Source organism: Lampetra planeri, chromosome 16 (assembly GCF_965212315.1).
Source record: "Lampetra planeri chromosome 16, kcLamPlan1.2.h2, whole genome shotgun sequence".
Taxonomy (NCBI): Eukaryota; Metazoa; Chordata; class Hyperoartia; order Petromyzontiformes; family Petromyzontidae; genus Lampetra; species Lampetra planeri.
In genome coordinates this window covers 4,841,724-4,868,499 of record NC_136122.1, presented here as the reverse complement: position 1 = coordinate 4,868,499, position 26,776 = coordinate 4,841,724, and the positions used below count along the sequence as shown (strand labels likewise).

General features: G+C 47.0%; 1 protein-coding gene and 1 non-coding gene across 4 annotated transcripts in view; both read left to right on the top strand.

The window, feature by feature from the left end:
• LOC144722949 (SH3 and multiple ankyrin repeat domains protein 2-like) overlaps positions 1–26,776 on the top strand; it is a 679,767-nt gene that overhangs the window by 376,121 nt on the left and 276,870 nt on the right. For all 3 annotated transcript variants that reach the window (XM_078601389.1, XM_078601386.1, XM_078601388.1), the window contains exon 13: positions 4,166–4,276. In XM_078601389.1, coding sequence (XP_078457515.1) covers positions 4,166–4,276 — 111 coding nt within the window. The remainder of the gene's footprint in view (positions 1–4,165; positions 4,277–26,776) is intronic.
• TRNAA-AGC (transfer RNA alanine (anticodon AGC)) lies at positions 1,600–1,672 on the top strand. The gene has a single exon. It is a non-coding gene; the product is annotated as a tRNA-Ala (tRNA).

The window sequence follows — 26,776 nt, the reverse complement described above, 5'->3', positions numbered from 1 at the left end:
ACTACAGCGCGATGTTGGCTATAGATGCTGTATTATTCATGAGTGCGAACTTCGTAGCATCGCCTTCTCGAGCTTCTACAACGAGAGAGAGAGAGCGAGCCTTGGAAAGCATTGGGAAACCATCGTCAGATAAACCTCCGCACCACCCGGCTAAAGAATGGATATGTAAAAGTGAATTAGGACAGGTTGCAAGAAGGGACGGTGAAGGAGAATAGTGAGGGGAGTTGCGGCCAAGGTGGAACGCGTCCGAGAGGACATCTACCGAGAGAGAGCGATATAATTCAGCTCGTTAAGCAGGTGCCTAGGTAGATCGTTATGTCGCAGCACCAAGAGCGACAGTGGCACCTTGGGGAGGCCTTCAGCAGTGGATTGACCATGGCTGATGATGGTGGTGGCTTGGGGTGGCCTTCAGCAGTGGATTGACCATGGCTGATGATGGTGGTGGCTTGGGGTGGCCTTCAGCAGTGGATTGACCATGGCTGATGATGGTGGTGGCTTGGGGTGGCCTTCAGCAGTGGATTGACCATGGCTGATGATGGTGGTGGCTTGGGGTGGCCTTCAGCAGTGGATTGACCATGGCTGATGATGATGGTGGTGGGGAAATAACTAAATGCATGTGGCCTTGTGGGGCTGTGCATAGGAGTGCATAATCTGAAGGTTTGTAAGTTGAGCCATTACATTGAGTACCGTGTTGAGAGACATTTACAATGGTTGTCCTGTGGAGAATCTGACTCATGTCATGTAAATGTGTCAATTCCACAACTGGATTTAGTTGCTCAATGGAGAAGGGAGACAGAATTTTACTGGGTTTTTCTGTTAATGTAAAAAAAAGTATATTTGAAAAAAAAAAGAATTATTTGGCATTATATTTATGGCCTGTTTGGTTTGACATGTGTTTGATTTTCAACAATATAGGTATGTCTTGGCACATATGTTTTAAAATCAAAACAGTGTATATAGTCTTAACAAGTACTGTGATGCCAAAAACTAAGTTATAAACAAATTATAGCATTAAAATTAATATATTTCAACAATAAAAAAACAATTATAAATAAGATTAATACATCCGTGAAATAACTCCCACTTATTTGTTATTCAACTAAAGAGTTTGACAAACCAGATCGAGGACATACAAAAATGTAAAAACATGAATAAAAAAAATTGGCCTTTCCCAATCTACCAATGGATGAAGGCCTCCCCACACCATTTTAGTTATGGTGATCTCTTGACTATTTTACTAAACTAAAAACTATTTTTTATTTTACCAGGTAAGGCCCACTGAGCTATATAGCTCTTTTTTAAATCCTTTACATTAAGTTCACTTGCTTGCTTGCTTGCTTACGACCGTGCAAATCTTTCGGTAGTTTTTTAACCCACTTCCCGTGATCCAATCGAGCTGACATTTTGCACACAGACTCGTTGTGCGTGACAATTTATTTTCGTGAAAATTTTTTTCCAAAATGTTCCACTTTTTAGGAAAAAAAATTTTCCTTATTTTTGCAATCGCAAACAAAATGGTTTGCGTTTTGACCGGTCGGTAACACGATTGTGTTATGTTGTTAGTTATATGAGGTATGGTTAGCTCTTGTTGTAGTGTGTGGGGGATTAGCTCAGATGGTAGAGCGCTCGCTTAGCATGCGAGAGGTAACGGGATCGATGCCCGTATCCTCCAAAGGCCAATATTTTTAAATCCTTTATATTAAGTCCGCTTGCTTGCTTGCGCGCTTACGACCGTGCAAATCTTTCGGTCGTTTTTTAACCAACTTCCCGTGATCCAATCGAGCTGACATTTTGCACACAGACTCGTTGTGCGTGACAATTTATTTTCGTGAAAATTTTTTCCCAAAATTTTACACTTTTTAGGAAAAAATAAATTATATTTAATTACCAATTGCTTAATGGTGGCAGGCAATCATCTGACCCATAGGTGGCAGCCATCTCAAGCCAGAGGACGAGAGGACTCTAGCCGCCACGCATATAAAGGATTTATACTGAAAACTTTGTTTTTACGGGTTAAGTTTTTTAGAAAGCGACTTGGCCACAATGGACAGCTCAACGAAGTGGATTATTATCACGTGGACATTTATAGCAGCCATGTGGATGGAAAAACCAGGGGACCCAGATCAAAATCCACGTGACTACAGGTCGAACTTGCAAACTCCAAATATACAGCAGGCATCAGGGTCGGAATTGAACCCACGACCTCCTGTATACCAGGCGAGGTAGTTAACATTTCGGTGAGGTAGTTAACATCTATCAGTCACCACTAAGCACAGTGTGTGTGTAAATTGAAGAAATAAAAATGCATAAACTCACGTGTCTTTTTCAATGGCATTATCCGTACGCGTTTGCACGGCCTACATTTTAAACCCAGCAACAACAAATACTGTGCCACCATTGTCAAGATTGACTGTGAGGAATTGGGTTCATATCAAATTAAAAAAAAATCTGATTCTTGCCCATATGCTGACGAAGCCCTGGCTGTTGTCAGTGAAGCACAAATGGCTGCATTTAGAGGCAAATGAGCTTTTAATGTTTTCATCTTGACAGTATTAATTCATTTCTCCATTGGTTTCCGCAAAAAAGGGCATTTCATTTCACATACTCATTTCCGAGGAGGCCATAAGGCAGCGGGAATTGGATTTTCAGATGCGGGGATTTGTCACTGCTCACAGTGTGGCGAGCGGTAGCAAGTAAAACGTTTTGTTATTTTTCGCGTTGTATCTCGTTAGCATTTCCACGCAGCCCGCGTTTTAAGCGCCTCTACTGATTACTCTGTTTGCTTGATTGCGATATTATCATTAGATCTTCAAATTTTGCCGCATTTGCGACTGATGTCTCGAAGCATGGCTGTGATATGCACTGTGCACTCATGTTTATACTCTTAGGTTTTTTCGGTAAAGTCACGTAGGTAAAAAAAATGAAAATAACTCAATTAAATCACGACGTTTCAGAGGCAACACAAGTCTTTGTCTTCAGGTGGGACTATCACAGCTAAATTTACTGTATCAAGACGGAGACTTGTGTTGCCTCCGAAACGTCGTGATTTAATTGAGTTATTTTCATTTATTATTCTTTTATTTTATTATTATTTTTACTTACGTGACTTTACCGAAAAAACCTAAGAGTATGAATCCTTGCAGTCACGAAAGCTTCAAATCTAGCACTCATGTTTAGTTTCCCAAAGCCCACCATGCTTTAGACCCTGTGCTTTTATTATCGAAACTCTACGCTCACGACTTACCCAAAGTTAAAAGACTAAATAAAAACTTGTGGCACAGTGTTAATTACACATCCTTCATTGTTCCTGCACTTTGAACTCGGTGACCTAAGTAAAATTTCCAGCCACATCTAATAGCATGAAAATTTACATCTGAACCAATCCCGGTGTGGGGAATTATGGTAAAACAACCACCATGAATCGACATAGCTACACATGAAATTATTATTCATTATTACGTATAGCTCGTCACGTGTGTTTTCCTTGCAGTAAGTGATCGAACACTGAAAGCACTATCACCCGGTCAATTCAACAGCAACCTTCATCGACTGTGGGAATCAACAACATAGAGACTGCTGTCTGCCATGAGAATGTGGAATTGTTAACCACTGGCTCGGGACAAGCGACAGGGAGGAGCACTGCCCCATTGCTTGGCTGGAGCAGGGAAACAGTGTCCTGGCACTTATGTACGTGTGAAAAAAGAATCAAAACAATCTCAAGCTGTGTTAATGTTGAATAATTATATTGGTTTTATTTTGTTTACTATGGAAGCTGAACTGGCAGGCCTCTTTTAATAAGGAGTGTTCTGCACTGTGATGTTTAACCATTTTTTTTTTATTAATTAGCGTTTTACTTGTTTTTTATTAATACTTTACTTAACCCATTATAATTGCACTACGCCGACTCAACGTGTTGATTTCTTTGCCACGTGTACTTTTGCATGGATAGATGTCTGACAATTATTGTTGTAGATAAGTACTTATAAGTTTTCTTAAACGTCTTATTTGAACACTATACATTTCCAGAGACTCTAATTTGGAAGGAAACATTTCCATACTTGACTTCCAACACTCTTCTGAAACATAACTTTAATTGTTCACTCAAATGTCCTTCACATTATGTTTCTCTCTCGTTTTTGCGTTCATTTCCACCCACTCATAACAGTGCTAAGCATTGGCCAAGGAGGATTCTGGGAAGGCAGTGTGAAAGGTCGAGTTGGCTGGTTTCCTGCAGACTGCGTGGAAGAAATCAAACTGAGGAACGACTCTGTACAAGGTAAGTGGCTCGCACGCAGAGACGTTCCCTAATAATACCAGGTCGGCTGACTGAGCTGGCACCACTGATATTGTGGGTGAGAATCTGAGCAACACCTGTTACAAAACCAGGTTCTCAGGTCGAAAGAGTGTCATGACCTCTGGTCATCATTTAATTAACAAAAATTCCATCATAGTAAATAAAAAAAATCGCTTAATTCAGCTTTTTACATTCGGATGAGAATATTCGTTTTGGTTTTGACACGTGACAAATACTCTTTACAGGGTGTGAAACACGTTTGCCTCTTGTGTGTACGACGTGTAATCAAGAGGCTTTGGTCGTAGTTTGTGATGTCGTCTTCTGGGTTCGTTGTCCAACACCAAAAGGTGGAGTGGCTCGGCTGTGAGAATTCTCACGACGTAATGCCGAAAGGTGATTGGATTTTTTTTTTAAATGATTTAGTACTCTTGGGATTCGAAACCGTTGTTATCGTGCACGGCTATCATGGAGACACTATGTTTCACAGACGTAGTCTGCGGTAAAGTCAAAATGACGAATATGTGGTTACATTTTTAGATTTGCCAAAAATAAACCATGTCGCTGGCACACAATAGCCTCCTCTTTTTTTCGTATGGCATCATGGGATCTTTAACGTCCGCTGTGAAGCGGATGGTGGGTAGTATTTTACGGCTAATGCACCTGCAGTTATAACCGATGATTTAAATACTATTATTTGGTTCTTTCGGTTAAGTCACGTCTAAAGATAAAATAATAAATTAAATTAAATAATAGAATACGACGTTTCGATTGCAACACAAGCAATCATCATCAGGTATAATGAAATAGCGACATAAAATCTAACCAGAAAACTATAGACAGACATATTAGCAGACAGATATTACCAAGATACATAGCGAGAGCAACACAGGTAACAGAGAGGGGTGATCGTGGCCTTAAATGTCTGTCTATTTAAGGCCACCCCACAGAGACGATCACCCCTCTCTGTTACCTGTGTTGCTCTCGCTATGTATCTTGGTAATATCTGTCTGCTAATATGTCTGTCTATAGTTTTCTGGTTAGATTTTATGTCGCTATTTCATTATACCTGATGATGATTGCTTGTGTTGCAATCGAAACGTCGTATTCTATTATTTAATTTAATTTATTATTTTATCTTTAGACGTGACTTAACCGAAAGAACCAAATAATAATTCCTGCAGTCACGAAAGTTCTAAAATTAAGATTGATTTAAATACTGCGTTGTAAAGTGTCCAAACAAATGTAATCTGTTAAGTGCTTAACACGTAGGCATGAAAAAATGTCACGTCTGTTCACGTGACAACGTTATTTATTTGACTGTATCATCAGGTAGAGGAGGGTGCACGACACACATTGGCATTTTATTCGCGCGCAGGTTCTGACCCAACAAATCAATTATGAACGAATCAGTGTCATCGGTACAAAGCCACGATTGTCAATACCATTTACCACCTTGCCAATGAGATCCAATAGCTCGTTTTGGCCACCCTGCTCTTCCATGCCGTTTGTAATGCAACATGCCTGATAATGCACTCGCTTCAATTGAATACAATGAAAACGCGCGTGTGCGGTTCATCACCGCGATGCTGAGACGATCTGCCCCCAAGTCACTTGTCTCCGTGGTGCCTTCCTCCTGGAAGATGTGAAAGCACCCCGACAATAACTTGGACTGCTGATTTACCCAGTCTCGCGATGTTTTATGTTGGATGTGTTTCAGCTGCCATTGTAGTGTAAGTGAACGCGCAAGAGTACACCATCACGCACTCTTTAATGAGCTCTATATTATCAGCAAAAGAAAAATAGTATGTGGTGAATAAAAATGGTAAAAAGAGATCACGGTTCAGCCATGCATTTGCAAACGTTTATTAAGTTAAAACAGCATATGGTGGGGTTGTAAAGCAGTCACATTCTGGCCTCGTTGGTCATAATATTGACCACAGCACAGATCCCAGTACTTTTTTAAGCTGCGTATATTAAGGAGATCCAGGGCAGGCTCAGATATAGTTGCCGTTGGTGTTGTGAAGAATCAACCCTGGGTCTCTGCGACGTAACAATACATTAAAGGAACTGTGTTGGCAGCATTATACAAGTGCACATAATCGTAAGAAATAAATCACCACATTGATCGTTAACACTGTCTAATAATCGGAAAAATGTGTAGAAGACCGGTGGTTTAGATGTATCTTGCTCTGAAGCAGGGCTATTGTTGATATTTCACGGAATGGCACATTCAGAGCAGAGGCCAATTGCCAGAGAAGCTGTCCACTTTGAAGAAGAGCCGTTGCTTTACATTTTGGTTTATTATAAATGTTGTGTCATACAGCAATGTGTGTGATGAATGCAGTGAATACAATTCATGTGTCAGTGGGATTACAGCTCAGTGAAGAAGCCACCTTGACCATTATTCACACAACCAAAGACAAAGACCCCCATCTCGAGTTCATCAGGCTGTTGGGGCAAGTGCGGTTAGCGAGCACCTATTAAGGTTGGCACGGTGCACAAGTGGGGTAGGTGGCGATCACCATGCCTGGCCCCCTTTGTCTCCCCATTGCCGATGTTTACCCACCTCACCAGGTACTTATAACTGAATCGACGTAGATGATGAGGCCGAAGACCGGTTTAGCTATTTGCCGCTGTTATTGGTCGTGAGCGGGAATCGAACTCGGGTCGTCAGGTTAGTAGCGCAGTGCGCTAATCACTAGACGACTGCTCCCCATATTATTATTATTATTCTCAGGCACACACACTGATTTATACATGAAAACGTAACCCGCTTTCATATTTTCCAAACACCGCTCGTGTCGTGTGCTCCGTGGTGAGCACAATTTCAAGCAGACAATGCATTGCCCTTCGCACTCCACAATGTACGCTCCATTTCACCTCAAACAAGCCGACGTGACATCGGATTGCCTCGTTACGTTGAAAGCCGACCTGAAATTTGGTTGCGAAAAAAATACAAAAAACTCGACGGGGTCGTCACCAACGCCATGCGGCCTTCAAAGGACACACGTGCACAAGGGGGGGTTGGGGGGGGGCGCTGTGGGCGATGGCCTTTCGTCAGTGGTAGAGAATGTACGCATTCGAGTGGTGGTGAGCAGTCTGTAGGACAGCTGCCATCCTACTAAGTGGTACAATTCTTTAGCTACCCTATGAGGATGATGGGCTGAGCAGGGCAATGGTATAGTAGAGGGAGAATCAAGTGCTCTAACACGCCATGGTTAGAGCCTCCAGTGGATCCCAGTTCTCTTATTCAGTACTGTCCTGCTTTGGTATGTTTTGCCGATTCCTGTTGCTTAAGTTTTGTATGTACTGAATGTCTGTTGGACTTCTTACGCACCCTACGTTGCCAACCGTGCTAATCGGAGGTGTGGGGGAAGGATGGTATTAGCGGGTTGATGGGGTGATTGTATGAGATAGTTGATGATGGTTAATGATGGCGTGATGTTCCGAGCTGGTTGACGTATGTATGTTGAACTTCTTTCGCACCGTACGTAGCCAACCGTGCTAATCGGAGGTGTTGGAGAAGGACAACAAACTCGAGAAGCCAACAATCGTACTTAATGTCAGACTCCTACTTGCTGTGCTGTATCCTACATGTACTGTGTTGCCTTGCAATGGCCTTTCTTCTACATAGCACGTGAAAATGAGTTGGTACGAGTGTTTTCCACGCCGTTATTTCAGAATATTAAGGACAGCAACGGCAAGCGTTGAGTCAAACTGGAAATCTGTCTCGTGAATATAAATACTCGTCGGCAGTCCAAATAAAATCACTGCAATATTTGTTTTCACACGCGCACACACACACACTCCCGGCAAAAAAATTCTTCATTTCATCGTCAAAAGTGGGGACACACATTGCAGACGGTCTCTAGATTCCTGAGCGAGTTTCTCTCAACACTGACCATCTGTTCAGTGTTGCCGGCACGATTCAACGAGCTTGGTTCTGTCGTTTGAAAGTACGCAGTCAACGCAGGCCCCTGCCGACATAATCCGGAACAACAAGCATTTTCGAAGGAATTTTTCTCACATTGAGGAGAAGAAGAAGAAGAAACAAACAACAACGTGGCGAGAGTTGTGGGCCGTCACCCAAGCGTATTTTTGCGCTCAGGGGATTTTGGAGAAACAGCAACAGCGGCGTCGCGCTAAGTGCCCCAAAATGCCAGACGTCGATGCATCGCAACGCTGGAACAAGCATTTAGGCCACGCTCGTCTCGATGAGCGGTCGAAAATCAGTGGTGATAAACAATATATGCATTTGAGTGGTGGTGAGCAGTCTGTAGGACAGCTGCTATTGATTTCCTACTAAGTGGTACAATTTTAGCGATCCAGTGGGGATGATGGGTTGAGCAGTGAAGTGGTATAGTGGTAGCAGTAGAATCAAGTGTTCTAACATGCCAGTTATGTTCTTTAGTGCGGCCCTGCTTTGGTATGCTTTGACGATTCCTGCTGCTTCAGTTTTGTACGTATGTCTGCTGGACTTCCTTTGCACCGTACATCGTCAACCGTGCTAATCGGAGGTGCGGGTGGAAGGCAACAAGCTCGAGGAGCCCACAATCATTCTTCCTGTCAGACACCTACTTGCTGTACTGCCTCCTGCATGCACTGTGTTGCCTCGCGAGATGGGTGCCCTAATAAGGCTATATTTCTGCATAATTCACCCGATCTGGATTAAAAGACATGCACCCAAAACACTCGTAACTGGGCTCAATAGAGGGAACATCGGTATTATCTGACTTAGAACTGTTAAACGCACAGTGCTCTGAGACAACTTTTGGAATCACTCATGGGAATGGCTCATTTGCGAGCAAAATGCACTTTTCTTGCATTTTTAAAAATCTGTGTTATTACAGCGCTTCCTTAAGTACATATTCATCATCGCAGCGTATAAATATTAATGGTGAAACATTAACCATCCCAGATTTGCTGACGTCGTAGTCATTATAACGTCCAATGGGAATGAACTGCAGGAAATAATATGTACATATTTAACAAACACTTTAAAGTCATTTGTTAATCCACTACTGACCGAAGCCTTTTCCTACACCATACTGGACAAAGCGGGCTTTGGCGTATGTACCTCGCTACGCCGGTCAGTGCAGGTAGGTCAAGCGAGAGGAGGGTGCCCAGGACCAGCTCAGACTTCACCCACAACTGATGCTAGCCGTCGCTGGGGAATTCAACGCAGGTTGCCGGGTTCCTGGCGCAGTGCACGAACCACGATGCGACTGCTCTCTCACCCATGTGCATACACACAGAGTAGAGCGTTGCTCCTCCCTTACACTACCTCTCTGCCCCTCCACGGACAGAAGAGCCACGTGTCACATTGTGGAATGATCCGAATGTGACGACGCACCTGTGAAGGTCTCTGAGTTTACTAGCGACTCAACAATTTTTGTTATTGCACTTATTATACGTATCATGATTGTTTACCGCTCATGGCACATTTTCAGAAGGGTTCCTGCCACGTCTTTAGCAGTAGGGGGCGTTAACTGCTACACGTAGAGAGTATTTCCATTGAATAATTTGCAGGTAAATACTAAAACTTGGAACATTTGGACCAAATTTGGCAAATAGTACTTGTAGCACGTTTAAAAAAAAATTCGCCATGGCATTGCGTGAATTCCGCCAGTTAGCAACTTGTCTTGATGAATTGTGCGACGCACGTTTCTTGTTGAAGTGTTTTCGCGTAAACCGCTTTGTCATCCGAGACCCCGGGATTCAAATCCCCAGGCGGGAGACATTGTGTTACTGAATCGAGCATTTTTTTCCCCTTCCATTTTTCCCTTCCATTGCTCTCTCTCTCTTGCTGTCGGAAAAATGTCCACGTAGACCAAAAAGCACTTCCCAGAATCTTGATGAATGCGCTGCTCTCTTACGCAGGAAGGTGGCAGGGCCTTCCTTCGGGATTCGTTGGAAAATGGAAAAATAAACAAGTCTGCTCTCTCATACGTGCTGCACATGGTTATATATTTAACTTCATAAACTATTATTATTACGAGCCATGTAGGAATACACATGTAGAGTGCATGTGGGGCAGTCAAACGTTTTGAGAATTTGATCAATTAGTTCATAGATTATATTTTCGTTGCTGCAGTCGATAAAAAAAGTCAAAGTCTCCAAACTCAAACGAGCATTGGGTAGAGCTTATCACCTCTAGCAGTCAAGAGCCAGTTGTGAAATTCCACATTCCGATATTAGTGACCAGTTTTTCTACAGAACGACCACTGTAAGAATGTATGTATGTTGAACTTCGTTGGCACCATGCGTAGACAATCCTGTTTTATTGAATTATCCAGCACGGGATTAAGAAATGGTGTAAATTATACATTAAATGTGCATTTTCCACGTGGCAGATTGTGTTGGGTTCCTTTCACTAATGCATGTTGATGCAACGACGAGTATCGGCCGGAGTATTTGAGCCACAAGTCAGACATGTGTCCGGCTAGCGGAGTGACATCTGCCAGCGTGGGGTCGTACTTGTGGTTGCGGGGTGTGCGCTGAGTGACGCCTTCTCTCCCGTGAATAACGGGCTTTATTCATGCCCCAGTTCTTTCTGCTGGTATAATGGTCTGATAATTAGAGTTGTTTGGCTTTTAACAACCAAATGCTCTTACCGTATCACATTGGCCACATTAAGCATTTTGCTCCAAAACCGGAGAACCCATTCAATGTGTACACACTGGCACTAATTGGCTCGTCTTTGTTCCAGTACGGTTCAAGGTCGGGGTTCAGATTGTCGTGAGTGTTTGCGTCGAGGGTTAAGGAATGTGTTGATGCAGCACATATTTAATTGATATATTTTTCTGTTTGTCTGATGTTCGTAGAATTATAGCGTTGATGTTTTCAACGTCACATTTTTAAATACGGGCAACGACAAGGCTGTAACGCTCATTCTTCCAGTTTAGCTTTCGGGCCGTGAGGGCGTGGAGATTCCTTCACCGTTATCTCCTTACAGCGGTCTGTCCATTTATCTCTGTCCATCGCTCCATCTTTCATCACGAGCTTCCCATTGCCAGCGTTTGATATTCAACATCCAGTGAGATTGTGCTTTTATTTTTTCCCGAGAACCTTCGAGTTTTCCCTCCATCGCCATCCTGCTCAGCTGGTCACCATTCAGCCTGGTAACATGTTCACTTGGGGTCAGTTTCATGAACTTGACTTGACTTAGTAGCACGCCTTGCTGCCTTGTACGTGTCTGTTCTGTCCAGAGCTTCCTCATTCATTTGTTGCATTGCCCTTTTTTAAGAAATGCTTCATAATTATTTGGAAGGCTTTTCATTGCGAACGTAGTAGACCACTGTAACACTGTATTTCTTCATTTTAATCTGCTGGAATCCACCTTGAAAATAAGAAAATCCCTGCCGCTGGCTGGAGGCCACCGATGCAGATTAGCTCTACCCGGAGCGCTCGTTTTGAACAGCGAGCTACTTTGACTTGGAAAGCATCGAAACTCATTCTCAGGAGGGGCTCTTCCACGGCATTTTAACACGTATGCTTTCGCGACCAATTTTGAAAAAAAAAACCGATAATGAAAAACCATTATTATGGATTGCATGGCATGTTGGCCGTTTTGGGAATTATAAGCATGATCGGTGATAGAGAAACCTTTCTTAGGTCAAAGGCAATTCATAAACACTGATGAAGACCGCTTGTGTTGCGATCGAAACGTCGTGGGATTTTTGCTTTTATTATTTTTATTATTTGCAATTTCCTATTTGTATTTGTAACTTTTATTTAATTTTCTTATTTTTATTTTATTTTCTATCTACGTGACTTTACCGAAAGAACCAAGAATATGAATACTGTGTAGAGAGTCTCTATTTACTGGCCAAAGCCCTACCAGCCACCAGCAACTGCACTAATACGTACGTGCTTGTAACATCAACAACCCCTCTCTATCCACCGCTGGATTAAGGCAGAGGACAGTGGAGTAAAGTCCATTGTTGTTGCGGTGATTGTTTGATTCTACTTCTTATATTCCTTACCTTTACCGACCTGCATTTAGCAGCTTGGTGAAGTATGGTCGGATAACCCCCCACCCCCACAACCTGCATGGTATTGGGAGGCCCCCATCTACACCTTTCCAGGGTGCTTTAAAATGCAAGCCGACGGCGTTCAGTGAGGGACGTGATGGAATGGATGGAGGGACAGGAGCTGGCAATGGAGCTGGTGTTGCTGGGGTAGGTAAGGCAGAATAAGGTGGTGGAGTGTGATGGCGAGTGAGGGTGTCTGATGGGTGCAACGTGGATGAGAGTTGGTGGTGTATTGGGGCACGTGCGTCAAGTGGTGAAATGGGCATGGGTGAGGATAGGTGAAGGGTGGTAGGGGCAGAGGTCTGGTGGCCTGGATAGTTGAGCTGATGGAGGAGCACAGTGTAGGGCTGGGGGAGAGATGGGGTTAGGTGCACATATTGTTGCGTATGGGAAATGTGTTCAGGCGCTAGATGCCAATGTCGAGGTCTACTGGCTACGACTAAGCGGGCTTCAGGAGACAGTCGGTGTAGTTGAGCTTTACGATACGGACCATAGCTTGGGTTGCATGGCTACAATCGCACCACTGTGGCTTGTTTTTTATTTACCATTCATGAAAAAGATGTGCTCATCGGCCTGTTGATGTTCTGATGCAGTTGATGGTTACACCAGTCTTATCATCTATCACTGTGGCCACCCAAAATATCACCACACTTACCGATTATGTTTAGTTTCTCCGGTGCGGCGAGCTACTTATGTAATAATACCTACTATAATCACCAACGAATGTCTGTCCTTAACGCTCGTGACGTCACTCCACATCGAGCAGCCACCCTCATTAATATTCATGAGCAGGTGACGTCCTCCAAATGGACACGCCTTAGGAATTACACACACATGAATGCAATGAATATCACGTCGCGTCTGCTTTTCGCTTGCAAGTGTAATGCGGGCGTAAGCGACCTTCCGGAGGTGACGTCACGGGGGGTGGAGTCATGTGACGTGGGGGTAAGGTTCGGGGCTTTAAGCGGGTAAACCGGAAGGGGAAGGTAGTCGGGGTGTGAGCGGAAAAGAGTGAGGCCACGCGGGCAAGTGTGGAGAGGGGGGGCGCCGACGGCGATCGGGAGCCAACCCCGAAGATAAGAGGAAGCTGCGGAGTGGTGTGCAGCTGGGGAGGAGACAGCCAGGAGGGCTGCGTGTTAGAGGCAGCGGTGTGGCTGCCAGGAGGAGCTGCGGAGAGAGAGAGAGAGGGGGCTGCTTGTTAGAGGCAGCGGTGTGGCTGCCAGGAGGAGCTGCGGAGAGAGAGAGAGAGAGCAAGAAGCTGTGAGAGCTGCGGAGGGAGAAGAGCAGCAGAGAGTACAGCCAAGGGGGGCTGTGTGAGAGAAACAGCAGCGGAGCTGCTGTTGTGGATCGGGCCGACATTGGAGTCAGCACCGTGGAGAAGCTACAGAGTAAAGACAGCCGTGTGGGTGTACAGCACGAACCGAATAATAAAGGACACTGAGCCAGACATCGTGGTCCAGTCGTTTATTACACTGGTGTCGGAAGTGCAACGGCATGTCGAAACAAGTGAGGAAGAAAGTTAATCCGGCGCCTGCATCGGCTTCTTCGTCCGACGACGACGAACTCCCTCCAACCACGGATCCTGTTGGGGTGGTGGAGGAGAGCCAGGCTGAGGCGACCACGGGAACGGGTGTGGAGGATGTTGGCGCGGTGGCGGGTCCGTCGACATCATCAGACGCGGATCAACGATGGCAAGCGATGGCGGTACAACTGGAGGCACTTCAGGACGTCCTGGCGCATCTATGCCATCTCGTCGCGCCAGGGACGATGGATGATGCAAGTGGTGCTCCGCGGGCCGCCACGTTGCCTGTCCTGCCGCCGCCATTGCCCACGCGGCAAGAGGCCGCCATTTTGCGCGCTCCGTGGCGCCAAACCGCCATCTTGGCCACGCCGCGGGCCGACGCCATTTTGAATTTGCCATCACAACCACCACCATTGGAAGACGTTGGGAAGAGGAGTCGGAGTCGCCACCTTACAACAGTTAAAGAATTTTCCGTCGGTGGGGACTGGAGCGCGTTCGCCTGCCGCTTCTTGGCGGCGGTACGCACAGCAAGATGGACCGATGCGGAGGCTTTGGAGGTGTTGCCGACTCTCCTGGACGACGAATCTGTCCGATTCTTCCGTTCCATAGCGACCGATAAGAAGGCAACTTTATGTGGTGTTTTTCAAGAAATGGCCGATGCTTATGAGCCACCAGATGATGCGCATCGGCGATTCGCTCAACGACAACGAGCACCAGAGGAGTCGCCCGTGGCGTTCAGGGGTGCGGTGCTGGAGCTGGCCATGGCAGCTTATCCTGAGACGCCACAGGACCTGCTTGAGCCTCTCATATTAGGGAAAATGTTGGAGCTGTCTCGGGATCTAGGGATCCCCATGCCTGTGTGTGGGCATGAGAAGCTAACTTCCCGGATGGCTGCTAAGTGTCTCGATGCGCAATTCAACCTCCGTCGCTGGAAACAAGTGACGGCGTGGACGGGGGGGCCCGTCAAAGATGGGGATGCGCTGGGATGGAACCCTGCGCAGGCCGTCTATGTTCCGGATGACCGGGGCCCTCAACAACTGACGGCCGCCTCCGCTCCATGGACGGGACGCGGCGGGCCGAGACCGCGCGCGGTGCTACCAGAACGGGGCCGTCAGGAGGCAAGGCCTGCGCTTCGGCGCAACGAGGCCGAATGTTTCCGCTGCGGGCGTAGGGGCCACTACGCCAGAGACTGCTGGGCCCGCTTCCCGGCTCCGCCGCAGCAGGAGGCCTCGGCACCGGTCAAGTCGGCTAAAGATCCTCCGAAACAGGCATGTCGGCACGCACCAGACACTCGGCAAGGCTTTCCACCTCACCCACCACCTGTGTTGCGCGATCCTATTGTTGTTGTTAAAGAAAGGCCATCGACGGGGCCTTGTCATTCAGTTACGCAGTGGCGCAAATTGGCACGGAGAGTTGTCGCGGCCGCTACGGGTTCGTCCACTGTACCGGGGTCCATACAAGGTGTGGACGTGCGCATTTTGGTCGACTCGGGGGCGTCTGCGACTATTATATCGGATGTCATTTTCCATCTGTTGGGCATTCCGTCGGGGGCTGTGCGTCCGGTTTATGGGTCGTGCGTCGCTGCGAACGGGGGTAGCATGGGCATCGTGGGTCAGGTGGATGCTAAGATATCTATTGGGGATGTGTCGGCCTCGGGTGTTGTGTTGATATCGAGATCTTTGGCGGTTCCTTGTTTGTTAGGCACCGATTTTTTGGCTAAGATGCCCATTTTGATCAAAATCAATGAGAATTGTATTGAACTGCCGGGGGGCCGTCAAATCTCGTTTCTGCCGTCGCCCTGGGGGCGACCTGCTTCGGCCGTACAAGTGCAGGCGCTGTCCGTCGCATCTGTGGACATCCCACCTGGTACACAGATGCTTATACCCTTGCGGTATCGGAAGCCCCTGCCTGATCGGCTAGGAGCAGTAGGGGTCTTGTTGTCACCGTCCGCCACGATAACAACCGGGTTGGCGTTAGTGGGGGCACAGACCATCGTCCGGCCGGATCAATTACCGTTTTTACAGGTGCTTAATGCGGGGGGAGAAAACGTCCGTGTCCCGGCCGGTACGGTTGTGGCACATGCCACTACGGCGTTTGCGACCCATGATTGTCCACATAGCCGGGGAGTTGTTGCTGGGGTTTCCGAGCCAAGGAGTTCGGATGATCGTTGGGTTGCTCAATTATGTGACGAAAATTCTTCCCTGTCCATGGAGCAACGTGGTGCGCTGCGTAAATTGTTGTTGACATATTCCGATGTGTTCAGCTCCGATGATTTGGATTTGGGCCGCACTTCCTTGCTTTACCATCACATTGAGACGGGCGATGCTGCCCCTATTCGATTAAATTCGCATCGGATGAGTCCTGCGGAGCGAGAACACGTACGGGGGGCAGTGGAAGACATGTTGGCTGCGGACATTATATCGCCATCTAACAGCCCATGGGGCGCTCCAGTCGTCTTGGTTAAGAAGAAGGATGGCAAATTGCGATTTTGTGTTGATTTCCGCAAATTGAATAAGATATCGGTGGCAGATGCGTACCCTCTGCCGCGTATGGATGACTCCCTCGACGCATTGTCGGGGGCTAAGTTCTTTTCCACACTGGACCTCTCTTCGGGATTTTGGCAGCTTCCCCTTGACGAGTCCTCACGGGAGAAAACCGCATTCCGTACGCCTCAGGGGTTATTTCAATTCAACTGTCTCCCGATGGGATTGAATGCGGCCCCTGCTACATTTCAAAGATTGATGGAGCTCGTTTTGACGGGGTTGCAGTGGGAGACATGTCTTATATATTTGGACGATATCATTGTCTTCAGCCGCACATTCGATGAACATTTGACGCGGCTGGAGACAGTGTTTACGAGGATGCGTTCTGCCAAATTGAAATTCAAACCAAAGAAATGTCACCTACTGCAACGGTCCGTCCGCTATTTGGGGCACATTGTGAGCGCTGAGGGAGTGTCCACGGATCCGGAAAAGACGGCGTGCGTCCGGGATTGGCTGACTCCGGCCACCGTGGGGGATGTTCGGCGGTTTTTGGGATTTGCCTCGTATTACCGAAGATTCGTGCCGGGTTTTGCGACGATTGCGAGGCCTTTGCATCTCCTTACGGGTAAAGGACGGAAGTTTGTTTGGGGACAGCCGGAGGAGGCGGCCTTTCGGAGTCTGCGTGATCTATTGGCCACGGCCCCAACATTGGATTATCCCGATTTCGATCACCCATTCATTCTTGATACGGACGCGAGTGACACAGGTATTGGGGCGGTGTTATCACAGTCTAAAGGGGGTGTAGAGCGTGTCGTGGCGTATGGTAGCCGAGTCTTGTCTCCTGCGGAAACCCGCTACTGTGTCACTCGCAGAGAACTATTGGCGGTTGTTTTTTTCCTACGGCAATTTCGACCATACCTCTACGGTCGTTCTTTTATTGTGCGTACGGATCATGCGGCCTTGCAATATGCCCTTAAAATTGACCAGCCATCCGGACAGTTGGCACGTTGGTTGGACACGCTACAGGAATTTTCCTTCCAAATTCAACATCGGAAGGGTGTGCGCCATGCGAACGCTGACGCACTTTCCAGATTACCGCGGCGCGGCCCTTGTAAATGTGAGTCGGGGACGCATAGGTGTTCGCCGATTCCAAACCCCCCTCAGCCGCTCACGCTGGCCGTCGAGAAGTCGGACACTCCGATGGAACCGGGACCGGCTGACGGGGTTTTGAATCTGCCGCGGTCTGTCTGGATCCGGGAACAGATGATGGATGAGTCATTGGTGTCCTTGCGGAAGCGGTCTGCTAAGGACAATGGGAGTCCGAGTACGGCTGTGGGGCCGCAAACCGCTCTCCGAGATGGTCTGCTTATGTGGCGGGAGGGGTTCCAGGAACGTTGGCGCCTGGTGGTACCAACGTCCTTGCGGTTCGAGTTGATTAGAACCCTCCATTGTGACACTCTCTTACATTTAGGGGTGCAGAAGACCTTGTTGACGTTGCAACGTCATTATTTTTGGCACGGCATGGCGACAGATGTCGTAGGGCACGTGCGCGCGTGCCCTGCGTGTGCACAACGTAAGCCGCCGAAACATCCTTACGTGCCGCCTCTCCAGTCGATTCAGGTGTCTCGAGTCAATGAATTGGTGGCACTGGACATATTGGGACCTTTTCCACCATCGGCGAGGGGTAATAAATATTTGCTGGTAGGGGTTGAGTACCTCTCCCGTTGGCCGATGGCCTGGCCGTTGCCCGATCAGTCGGCCGCGGCCATTACCGACGCCTTTTTGTTTGGGTATATTATGGATAAGGGGGCGCCTGAGAGACTCCTCACGGACCAGGGCAGGAATTTCTCTTCTAAATTATTGGCGGAAGTGTGCGCGGGCCTTGGGACTAAGAAAGTACGGACATCCCCATACCATCCGCAGACGGATGGTATGGTTGAACGGCTGAACAGGACATTGTCTGCCATGCTTTGCCATACCGTGAGTGAACAACAATCAGATTGGGATCTGCACATCCCCGGGGTGCTTTCGGCGTACAGGATGACGCCTCATGCGGCTACAGGATATTCGCCGTTTTACCTTATGTATGGTCGGGAAAACGTGCCGCCGGTGGATGTGCAATTGGGAACTGGGGTGAAGGGACCTCGGAAACCACTTCCTGAATACATCCAGGACACGGTTCGCCGAGTCACGGAGGCGCGGGAGAATGCCCGCGTGGCTACGGCCAAAGCCCAGGCCCGGAACGAGCGATATGCGCGACGGTCTGAGGGGGAGTGCCCTTGGAAGGTTGGGGACCTAGCCTGGCTTCATTGTCCACAGGTACGTCCGGGGACCTCGCCGAAATTGCACAAACCCTGGCATGGTCCCGTACGCCTCATTGCGGTTCCCAACCCACAGACAGCACGCGTCCAGATTGGGTCTCGTCGCTGGGTTGTGCATACGTCGCGCTTGAAACCATATGTTGCTCCCTTACATGATGCGTCATCCCCCAATATTGCCTTGCCGGGGTCTGTTGCTGCTGACTCTCCCCTGCCTGCGTCCATTGATCTCGCTAGAGCGCCTGTCGTACCTGTTCCAGACAGGCCGGCCGTGACATTGCGGGGGACGAGGGGCCCTGCTCGGAGGACGCCTGCCAGGTCTGCGGGACCTTCGAGCCCTGCAGCCCTTCCGACCCAGCTGCGGGCACGGTCACAGGACAAGCCCAAGACTAACTCTTTAGAGACACGGGACGGCGGTGGACTTCCAGCTGCGACAGGGGGATTACCCCCTGTCGTTCCTCGACTTTCATCGCGTTCCCGTTCTGCGAGTGGGCCGCCGACCGTCCGGGACGGGCCGGCGACCCGCACACGTTCCAAATCGCTTACGTTTCATTGATTGTTGCTGTCTTGTTATTTTTTTCTTACAGTTGTATTTATTGCATGCTTTTGTACGATCGTTGATGTTGATTGCGTTGTTGTTGTTCTTGCTGTTACATTATATGCTTAGTGTCCTTTAGGGGGGGAAGCTCGGTTCGCCGCATTACGATTTGCTATTGGTCAGCCGAGGTCGGCTGGGATTTTTCTACGGGGGAGGGTGGTGTAATGCGGGCGTAAGCGACCTTCCGGAGGTGACGTCACGGGGGGTGGAGTCATGTGACGTGGGGGTAAGGTTCGGGGCTTTAAGCGGGTAAACCGGAAGGGGAAGGTAGTCGGGGTGTGAGCGGAAAAGAGTGAGGCCACGCGGGCAAGTGTGGAGAGGGGGGGCGCCGACGGCGATCGGGAGCCAACCCCGAAGATAAGAGGAAGCTGCGGAGTGGTGTGCAGCTGGGGAGGAGACAGCCAGGAGGGCTGCGTGTTAGAGGCAGCGGTGTGGCTGCCAGGAGGAGCTGCGGAGAGAGAGAGAGAGGGGGCTGCTTGTTAGAGGCAGCGGTGTGGCTGCCAGGAGGAGCTGCGGAGAGAGAGAGAGAGAGCAAGAAGCTGTGAGAGCTGCGGAGGGAGAAGAGCAGCAGAGAGTACAGCCAAGGGGGGCTGTGTGAGAGAAACAGCAGCGGAGCTGCTGTTGTGGATCGGGCCGACATTGGAGTCAGCACCGTGGAGAAGCTACAGAGTAAAGACAGCCGTGTGGGTGTACAGCACGAACCGAATAATAAAGGACACTGAGCCAGACATCGTGGTCCAGTCGTTTATTACACAAGTTTCAAATTTACTGCAATACACCCGTCCTTGGACGGGCAACAGGCTCGGTATATATAATTTTGGTCATATCACATATGCGTTGTTCTAGTCTTCTTCATCCACGCACAATCTACAAACACAATGTTTATATCACGCAGCAGCCATTGGGCTCTACTTACGACATGTAAAAACTAACAATCACTGACACGTGTAGTTTTTTTAAATATATATATAATTTCACGATAAAAAAATCAGGTTCACGATCGCGCAAAATATGTGATATTTTTACATGGGAGTTGATCAGTGCAAAAGATGTGTCAAGAAAAAAGTCTGCACATGAATACCACTTCTCCTACTATAATAATAACGATTACTTTATGAACACCGAGAGAGCAATACCTTCACTGGTAGTATATTTAGGAACTGTGGGTTGCTGAAAGTTGCTTAAAATCACACCAGATCACGTTCAGGATTCTCGTAAATTTGGTGCAAAAATTCCCCAAGTCGTCAAACTCAAGCAACTTCATCACCAATGCCCCTACAAATGTACGACCAATAATTCCACACCCTCGGAATTTCGCAGTTTTTTTCGACTCTCTGAGTTACATTCACTAACACGGCCACCGTTGTTCGCTTTCCTCGACGTGGCGGTGGCTCTTTCCGAGCTCTCTTCGATCTTACATTTACAAGCAAATTTCTTACATTGACATGCTAATATCTCACAATACAATGGCCACCCCCAACAGCTTCGTTTGTCAAGATTTCTCCAATCTTACATGCACATTTTATCTCTAGCCCCGTCCACTGACCCTTGGGCTACACCCATCTCAAACCTTTATAACACCCTGCCTCAGCAACTCTCCCGCTATATTTTTCACCTGATGACGATTGCTTGTGTTGCGATCGAAACGTCGTAATATTGTTATTATGTTATTAATTTTATTTACATTTTTTATCTACGTGGCTTTACCAGAAGACCCAAAGAATATGAATTCCTGCAGTCACGAAAGCTTTAAGTCAAGTTTAAACATAGGCTGAACTTATCAGGATTAGGCTGATATTCAGTAAAGTTTTATTGCAATAAATAATACGAAGTTTTTGGGTTTTTTCTTGGAACTGTGTATGCTGTTAATAGAGTAAAGAGTAGTGACTTCTCATGTTGTTCATTGTGCCCATCTTAAATGTGTTTCATTTACACATTGGTCTGCGATCCAAAATAACGATAATGTGTATTCTCAAGCACGTAACTACACCTTGGGTTATTTGAGTGTAAATAATGATAATAAGAATAGAAAAAAAATCGCCAAAGCTGCATTGAACACAATGTACTGCAGATGTCATACGTTTTACCAGTTTCGCAGAAGGCCGTTCAGAATCAAGTGCCCTGCTGTGCAAAAGAGCAACGCTGTGACACACATCTCCACTAGCCATTTACACATCTCCATTCGGGGCCAGTGATGGAAATTCCACATTACCACGGTGGGTGTCTGTCTAGGGGGTGCCGCGGTGGCGAGATGTCATCTCCCTCGCCCTGGTTATGCAGGAGGTCGTGGGTTCGATCTTGACCCTGACTTCTGTATGTTTTGAGTTTGCATGTTCTGCCCATGGTCACGTGGATTTTTCTCTACACGTTTAGAATCAACATGCATTGAGAGTATTTGGCTGCTATACATTTCCACATGATCAGCCACTTCGTTGAGCTTTCATTTGTGGCTAGGCACTTCTGAAAAAGAGCTATTTAGCTCAGTTGGCTTTACCTGGTCAATAGAATTGTTTAGTTCTACTTGTTTTACATGTAGAAGACATTATTTGGTGATGCTGCGTTGGGAATTAATGTGTTGAGTTCCGTGCAGAAAAAGCGCCGTTGACTTCCTGCAAACCAGTAATCATCATGCGATTAAACCGGGTTCAGTCGAGTGAGTTGATGGTCTCAACCCATTCGTCAATAATTGCGGCAAAACCAAGTGACTAAATTTGGTTTCCACTTGTCAGCAAAGAATATGCATGTGTTGGCTTGACTGACACGTGACACACATCTCTGTGCTTTGATGTAAGAAACGCGACACTCCTAGTGAGGATTAGAGGCATATGAGATTGAAATAGGTCTGTGATATCACACGGTTCACTGCTCGCTCTGCGAGACTTCTGAATAGAAATTACTTTATCGCTTGACACGAAGCCGATAGCAGAGTTTGGACATAATGGGGGTAAAGGAAAAAAATACTAACAGGTAGTTATTTTATTGACCTTAGAATGCGAATAAACTGAGGTCAACCCCCAGCTGTGATTTGAACTTGGAACCTTTCAATTGCGAGTCATGCCTTTTAGCCGCAGATTGAATACGCGATCAAATATTGAACGCTATTGTGCTGAGCCATGCAAGGCTCTTGGCGATGCTATTGAAAATCAAACCTGAAAACTGATTCACAAAATCGGGGGGAGCCTGAAATCAGGCCTCCTGGAATCATGTCTCGGGCCACTGATTCTTAAAAAAGAAAGGTGGCCTCGTGTTTCTGCAGCTTTTGAATGAGGGGTTGAGTTTTGGCGATGACTTATCGGTGCCTTCTTCTCTCCTGAGTCCCAAAGAGGCATTGTCAAGCGGAGTGCACTAAGGCACCTGCCCCTTTTAATTTCCGCGCTCACTTTTCCGCATGAATCGCCCTCAGTTAGAGTTGCAATGCCGGTGCCAATTTATTCAATTACTGCGCTGAAAGATCCTGTGAGTCAGCACAAATGTTTTTTTCTTACACTGCTGTACACAGAGGATACTTGTAATCCCTCCACGCACAAGGATACAGATCCCCCATATAGCCATAACAGACTTCTGGGGCAAGTGCTGTTAGTGAGCAACTGTGAAGGCCAGCACGGCACACCAGTAATTGGGTGACAACCTTTATCTCCCCAGTGCTGATGTTTTCATACAGTATCAGGTACTCATTTAAGGATGAGTCTACCTAAGCGTGGCTCAGGACCGGTTGAGAAATGCATCACTGTGATTGCTCGTGAGCAGGAATTGAACTCGGATCATCGAGTTAGTAGCGCCATGCACGAACCACTATGCTACCACTCCCCACCACAAACAAAGAGACAGACAAAGATCCATTGTATAGTCTTAACAGACTGTTGTGGCAAGTGCTATTAATGAGCACTTATGAAGGCTGGCACGGCACACGAGGGGGTGGGTGACCGACACCACGCCCGGCTATCCTTTGTCTCCCTAGTGGCGATGTTTACACACCTCACTAGGTACTAATTTGAGGCTGAGTCGACCTACATGAGGCTCAGGACCGGTTCAGATAATCCTCACCGGTGTTGGCTGTGAGCGGGAATCGAACACGGGTTGCCAGGTTCGTAGCGCAGCTAACTGCTACACATGTGCCCACTCCCATGTATATTGCCCAGACCTTCACAGCATACAGCATGCAGCAGAGAGACAGAAAGCCCCTCATTTCGCGTGGCAGGCTCTCGGAGCAAGTGCTGCTAGCGAGACAACTTAATCAGCTGGTATAGCCAGGACCAAATCATGTCACCTTTCCTCCCCATTGCTAATGTTGACACGCCACACAAGATACTCAAGTGTATGCCAAGGCAAATTGGAGGGCCAGGCCAACTTTAAGGTCCACTTTTCATTGGTAATTAGTACAGCCAGGAATAGATCCAAGGTTTCTGGGATCATATCACCCTTCATCGACCACAACACCACCGCTCCATACACACAGAAAACTATCACCGGTTCGCCTTATGGACTGTTGGGGCAGGTGCTGTCAGCGAGCACCTATTAAGTTTGGATTGGCACACGAGGTATTGGTGTGGTTAGCACCACGCCTGGCCACCACCTTTGTGTCTCTCTGTGCTGATGTTCACAGACGCACACAAGGCGCTCATTTAAGACCGGTTTAGCCACGGAGAGGCCTCGGTCATATATATTGGACCCTTTTTGACCGGTAACAAAATTGCAAAAAAAACAATAGGCTTTACCCTTTCTGGCAAATAATACCAGTGTTAAGATGTCAAACACCAAATAGACACCTATTGCAAGGCATCACGTCTGACTTGATGCCTTGTCTTTTTTTCATCAGGCCTAGATCAGGTTCCAAAAAACCACATGACCAACGTAGGACTTCATCCAGCAGTGGATTCATCAACGGCTTGAATATTCATCAAGTGTACTGGGACGACTGTAGTCATCCCGAACAGGCCACGAAATGTATAATCATTCGGTTTCCGATTCGCAAATACGAAGGCATCACAGCGATACCCTCCGCTAACTTCTGACAAAATAATTGGCTCAACCACCTCAATGTAAAATTATAGTTGTTGCTCAACAGCTGCATTTGCCACACGAATAAGAATATTGAGATGAATGATAAACGTATGTAACCTTCATGATGCACTCACTGCAAATGGACTGTATGCTGAAAATACAAATGTAAGCATAGCTATCATCACACTGCGATTTGTCTCCGTAGGGCATTCGTCTTTACATGATTCTCACCGTCAATTTTGTTTCATTATAACACAAGCAGAAGTGAGGGATAGTAGCTTCACAGTAATTAACAAGGAATGCATACATCAATGGGAGCTCACATGCATGCACATGACAATTTGTTTACAATTTGTTTACAATTTGCAGCCTTTCCCATGCCCTTTCAGTCATGCAGGTTGTTTGACCATACTTCACCACGCTGGTCATTGAGGGTCGGCGGAGACGAGGGAGCTCAGAACCAGTTTGGACGTCACTCTTAATCGCTGTGGATAGCCATGACTGGAAATGGAACTCGGGTCACTGGATTCCTAGCACAGTGCGCTAACGACGGCGCCACCACTCCTCCCCCATTTGTGCATGTAATGGCAGAGTAGAACAGCGATACAAAAAAAAGTGTTTGACTCTCATTGATAAGGTTGTTCAATTCAAGCCCATCATCTCCCTGTGCTGGATGAACTGAACACCATTTACTGGTTAAACCAAACAGTGGGTATTATATGGAGACACTTGGCACCACCATAAGAATGCTAGATTTCCACTGCTGGATCAGGATCAGTGGACCCAATTTGTATCACATATATAAAAATAAATCCACCAGTTGGCTCTGTGGACTATCGGTGCAAGTTTTGTTTGTGAGCACCTCTTAAGGCAGGCAGGCAGGTGACAGAGGGGAATTGTGGAGCCAACACAGCACCCAGCTGCCTTTGCCAATCCAATGCAAGGTGCGGACAGGTGCACGATTATTTTACAAATCAATGAACGAGGTTAGAAGTCCAGTGTATTAGCTGCTGTTGCGCATCATGGCCTGGGATCAAACTTTGGTGGCTAATGTTGCAACGCGGTCCGTATAAGTGGCGGAGACACGTGAGGTATGGAAGGCTCGCTGGCACGTTGTCACGGTAGAGACTCAGGTGCCATGGTGTGACGGAGATAACTGGACGATGTACCACCTGCGCTCCGCAACGTGCCAACTCAATGCGTTTTAACCGCCCGGCGCTCTGTGCATTGTTGGGAGCGTCGTTGGAGGGCGACAACCTCCGGCTGCCCAGCAGCGTCCTTCACGAGCTTCCTCAACAGAGGCTGAACTACTGCGATACTGCTCCCCATAAACATACACATACCTACACTGTGCATGGAGGTATAATTTTATGGATGAACTTTGGATTGAACAACATTAGACATTTCGGAATTGATAGAGAATTTTTTAATTCTTAAAAAAAAAATAGAATATATTTTAATATCGTTTATCGGCATACACACTAAACCGAATATTTTCTTAGAAATGTTCTACGTTAATTATTCTATTTGTTTATTAGAGAGTTGCATCAGTACAAAAATAATTTGAACGTAAAATATTTGTATGTGTCAATAATTTCAGCAAAAGTGATGTCACGTGAACGAACGACTTTGAGAAGTGAAGCCCAGGAAGTGACTAAACTTCCTGTGATCACTGAGAAACAATTTTTTTCTTTCTAATAATTAAAAATTTAATTTCTAGTCCTGATTCTTGGATTTATTTATCTGCACCAGGTATATAATTTCATGCTTGAGAGCAAACATATGGATGTACACATATTCGTGCTTGGGTGTGATGCATGACCAAAAATTATTTTTTACAGTTTACACAGTTTATCGACTACTATAAATTAGCACATCAGTTACGAATTGTAAAAGTTCTCAAAAGTAAATCTCCACGCACACAAATTCTATTCTTTGCACTGTGCAAACCCTCAAAGGTATTGCATAAACAGCAACGAAACAAATACGCTTTCTCCAAGAAGCGTTTGTCACTTGCAAGTCAACCTGTTGGAAGAGGTGCCTAAATAAAGCTGCTACCAATTAAGTGGCAATCCGGATGTATCAACTCGTTCTATTTGCCGTGCCATTGAGGTGCTGAAAGGCTGGAAATGTGTTATTTCCAAAATGGCTCAGAACAGCACCAGCACTGAGAATAATTAATCTCCCCCCTGATCATGTTGCCTGGATCTGGCTGGATCCTGACCCGTATCATCCGATTGACTGGATTCAAACAATGCAAAGTTCCAAACTGGATGCCTTCATCTCCACCACCCTGGAAGCAGTCCAGATGAAGCCCATCGCACATGGCATGTACATCTGGTCGGAGATTCCGAGGCAGGCCGAGAAGCCGGTGGACGGATTGACGTCACGGAGAGTCCAGCGGATAGCAGAGATATGTACGTTGAGGAAAGGCGCTTCAACACCTGTGATCCTCAGGAAGATGTGATGACCTTCCCATGATCACTTTCAAGTTCAGGTGTTTCCACGAACAATGAAATACGGGACA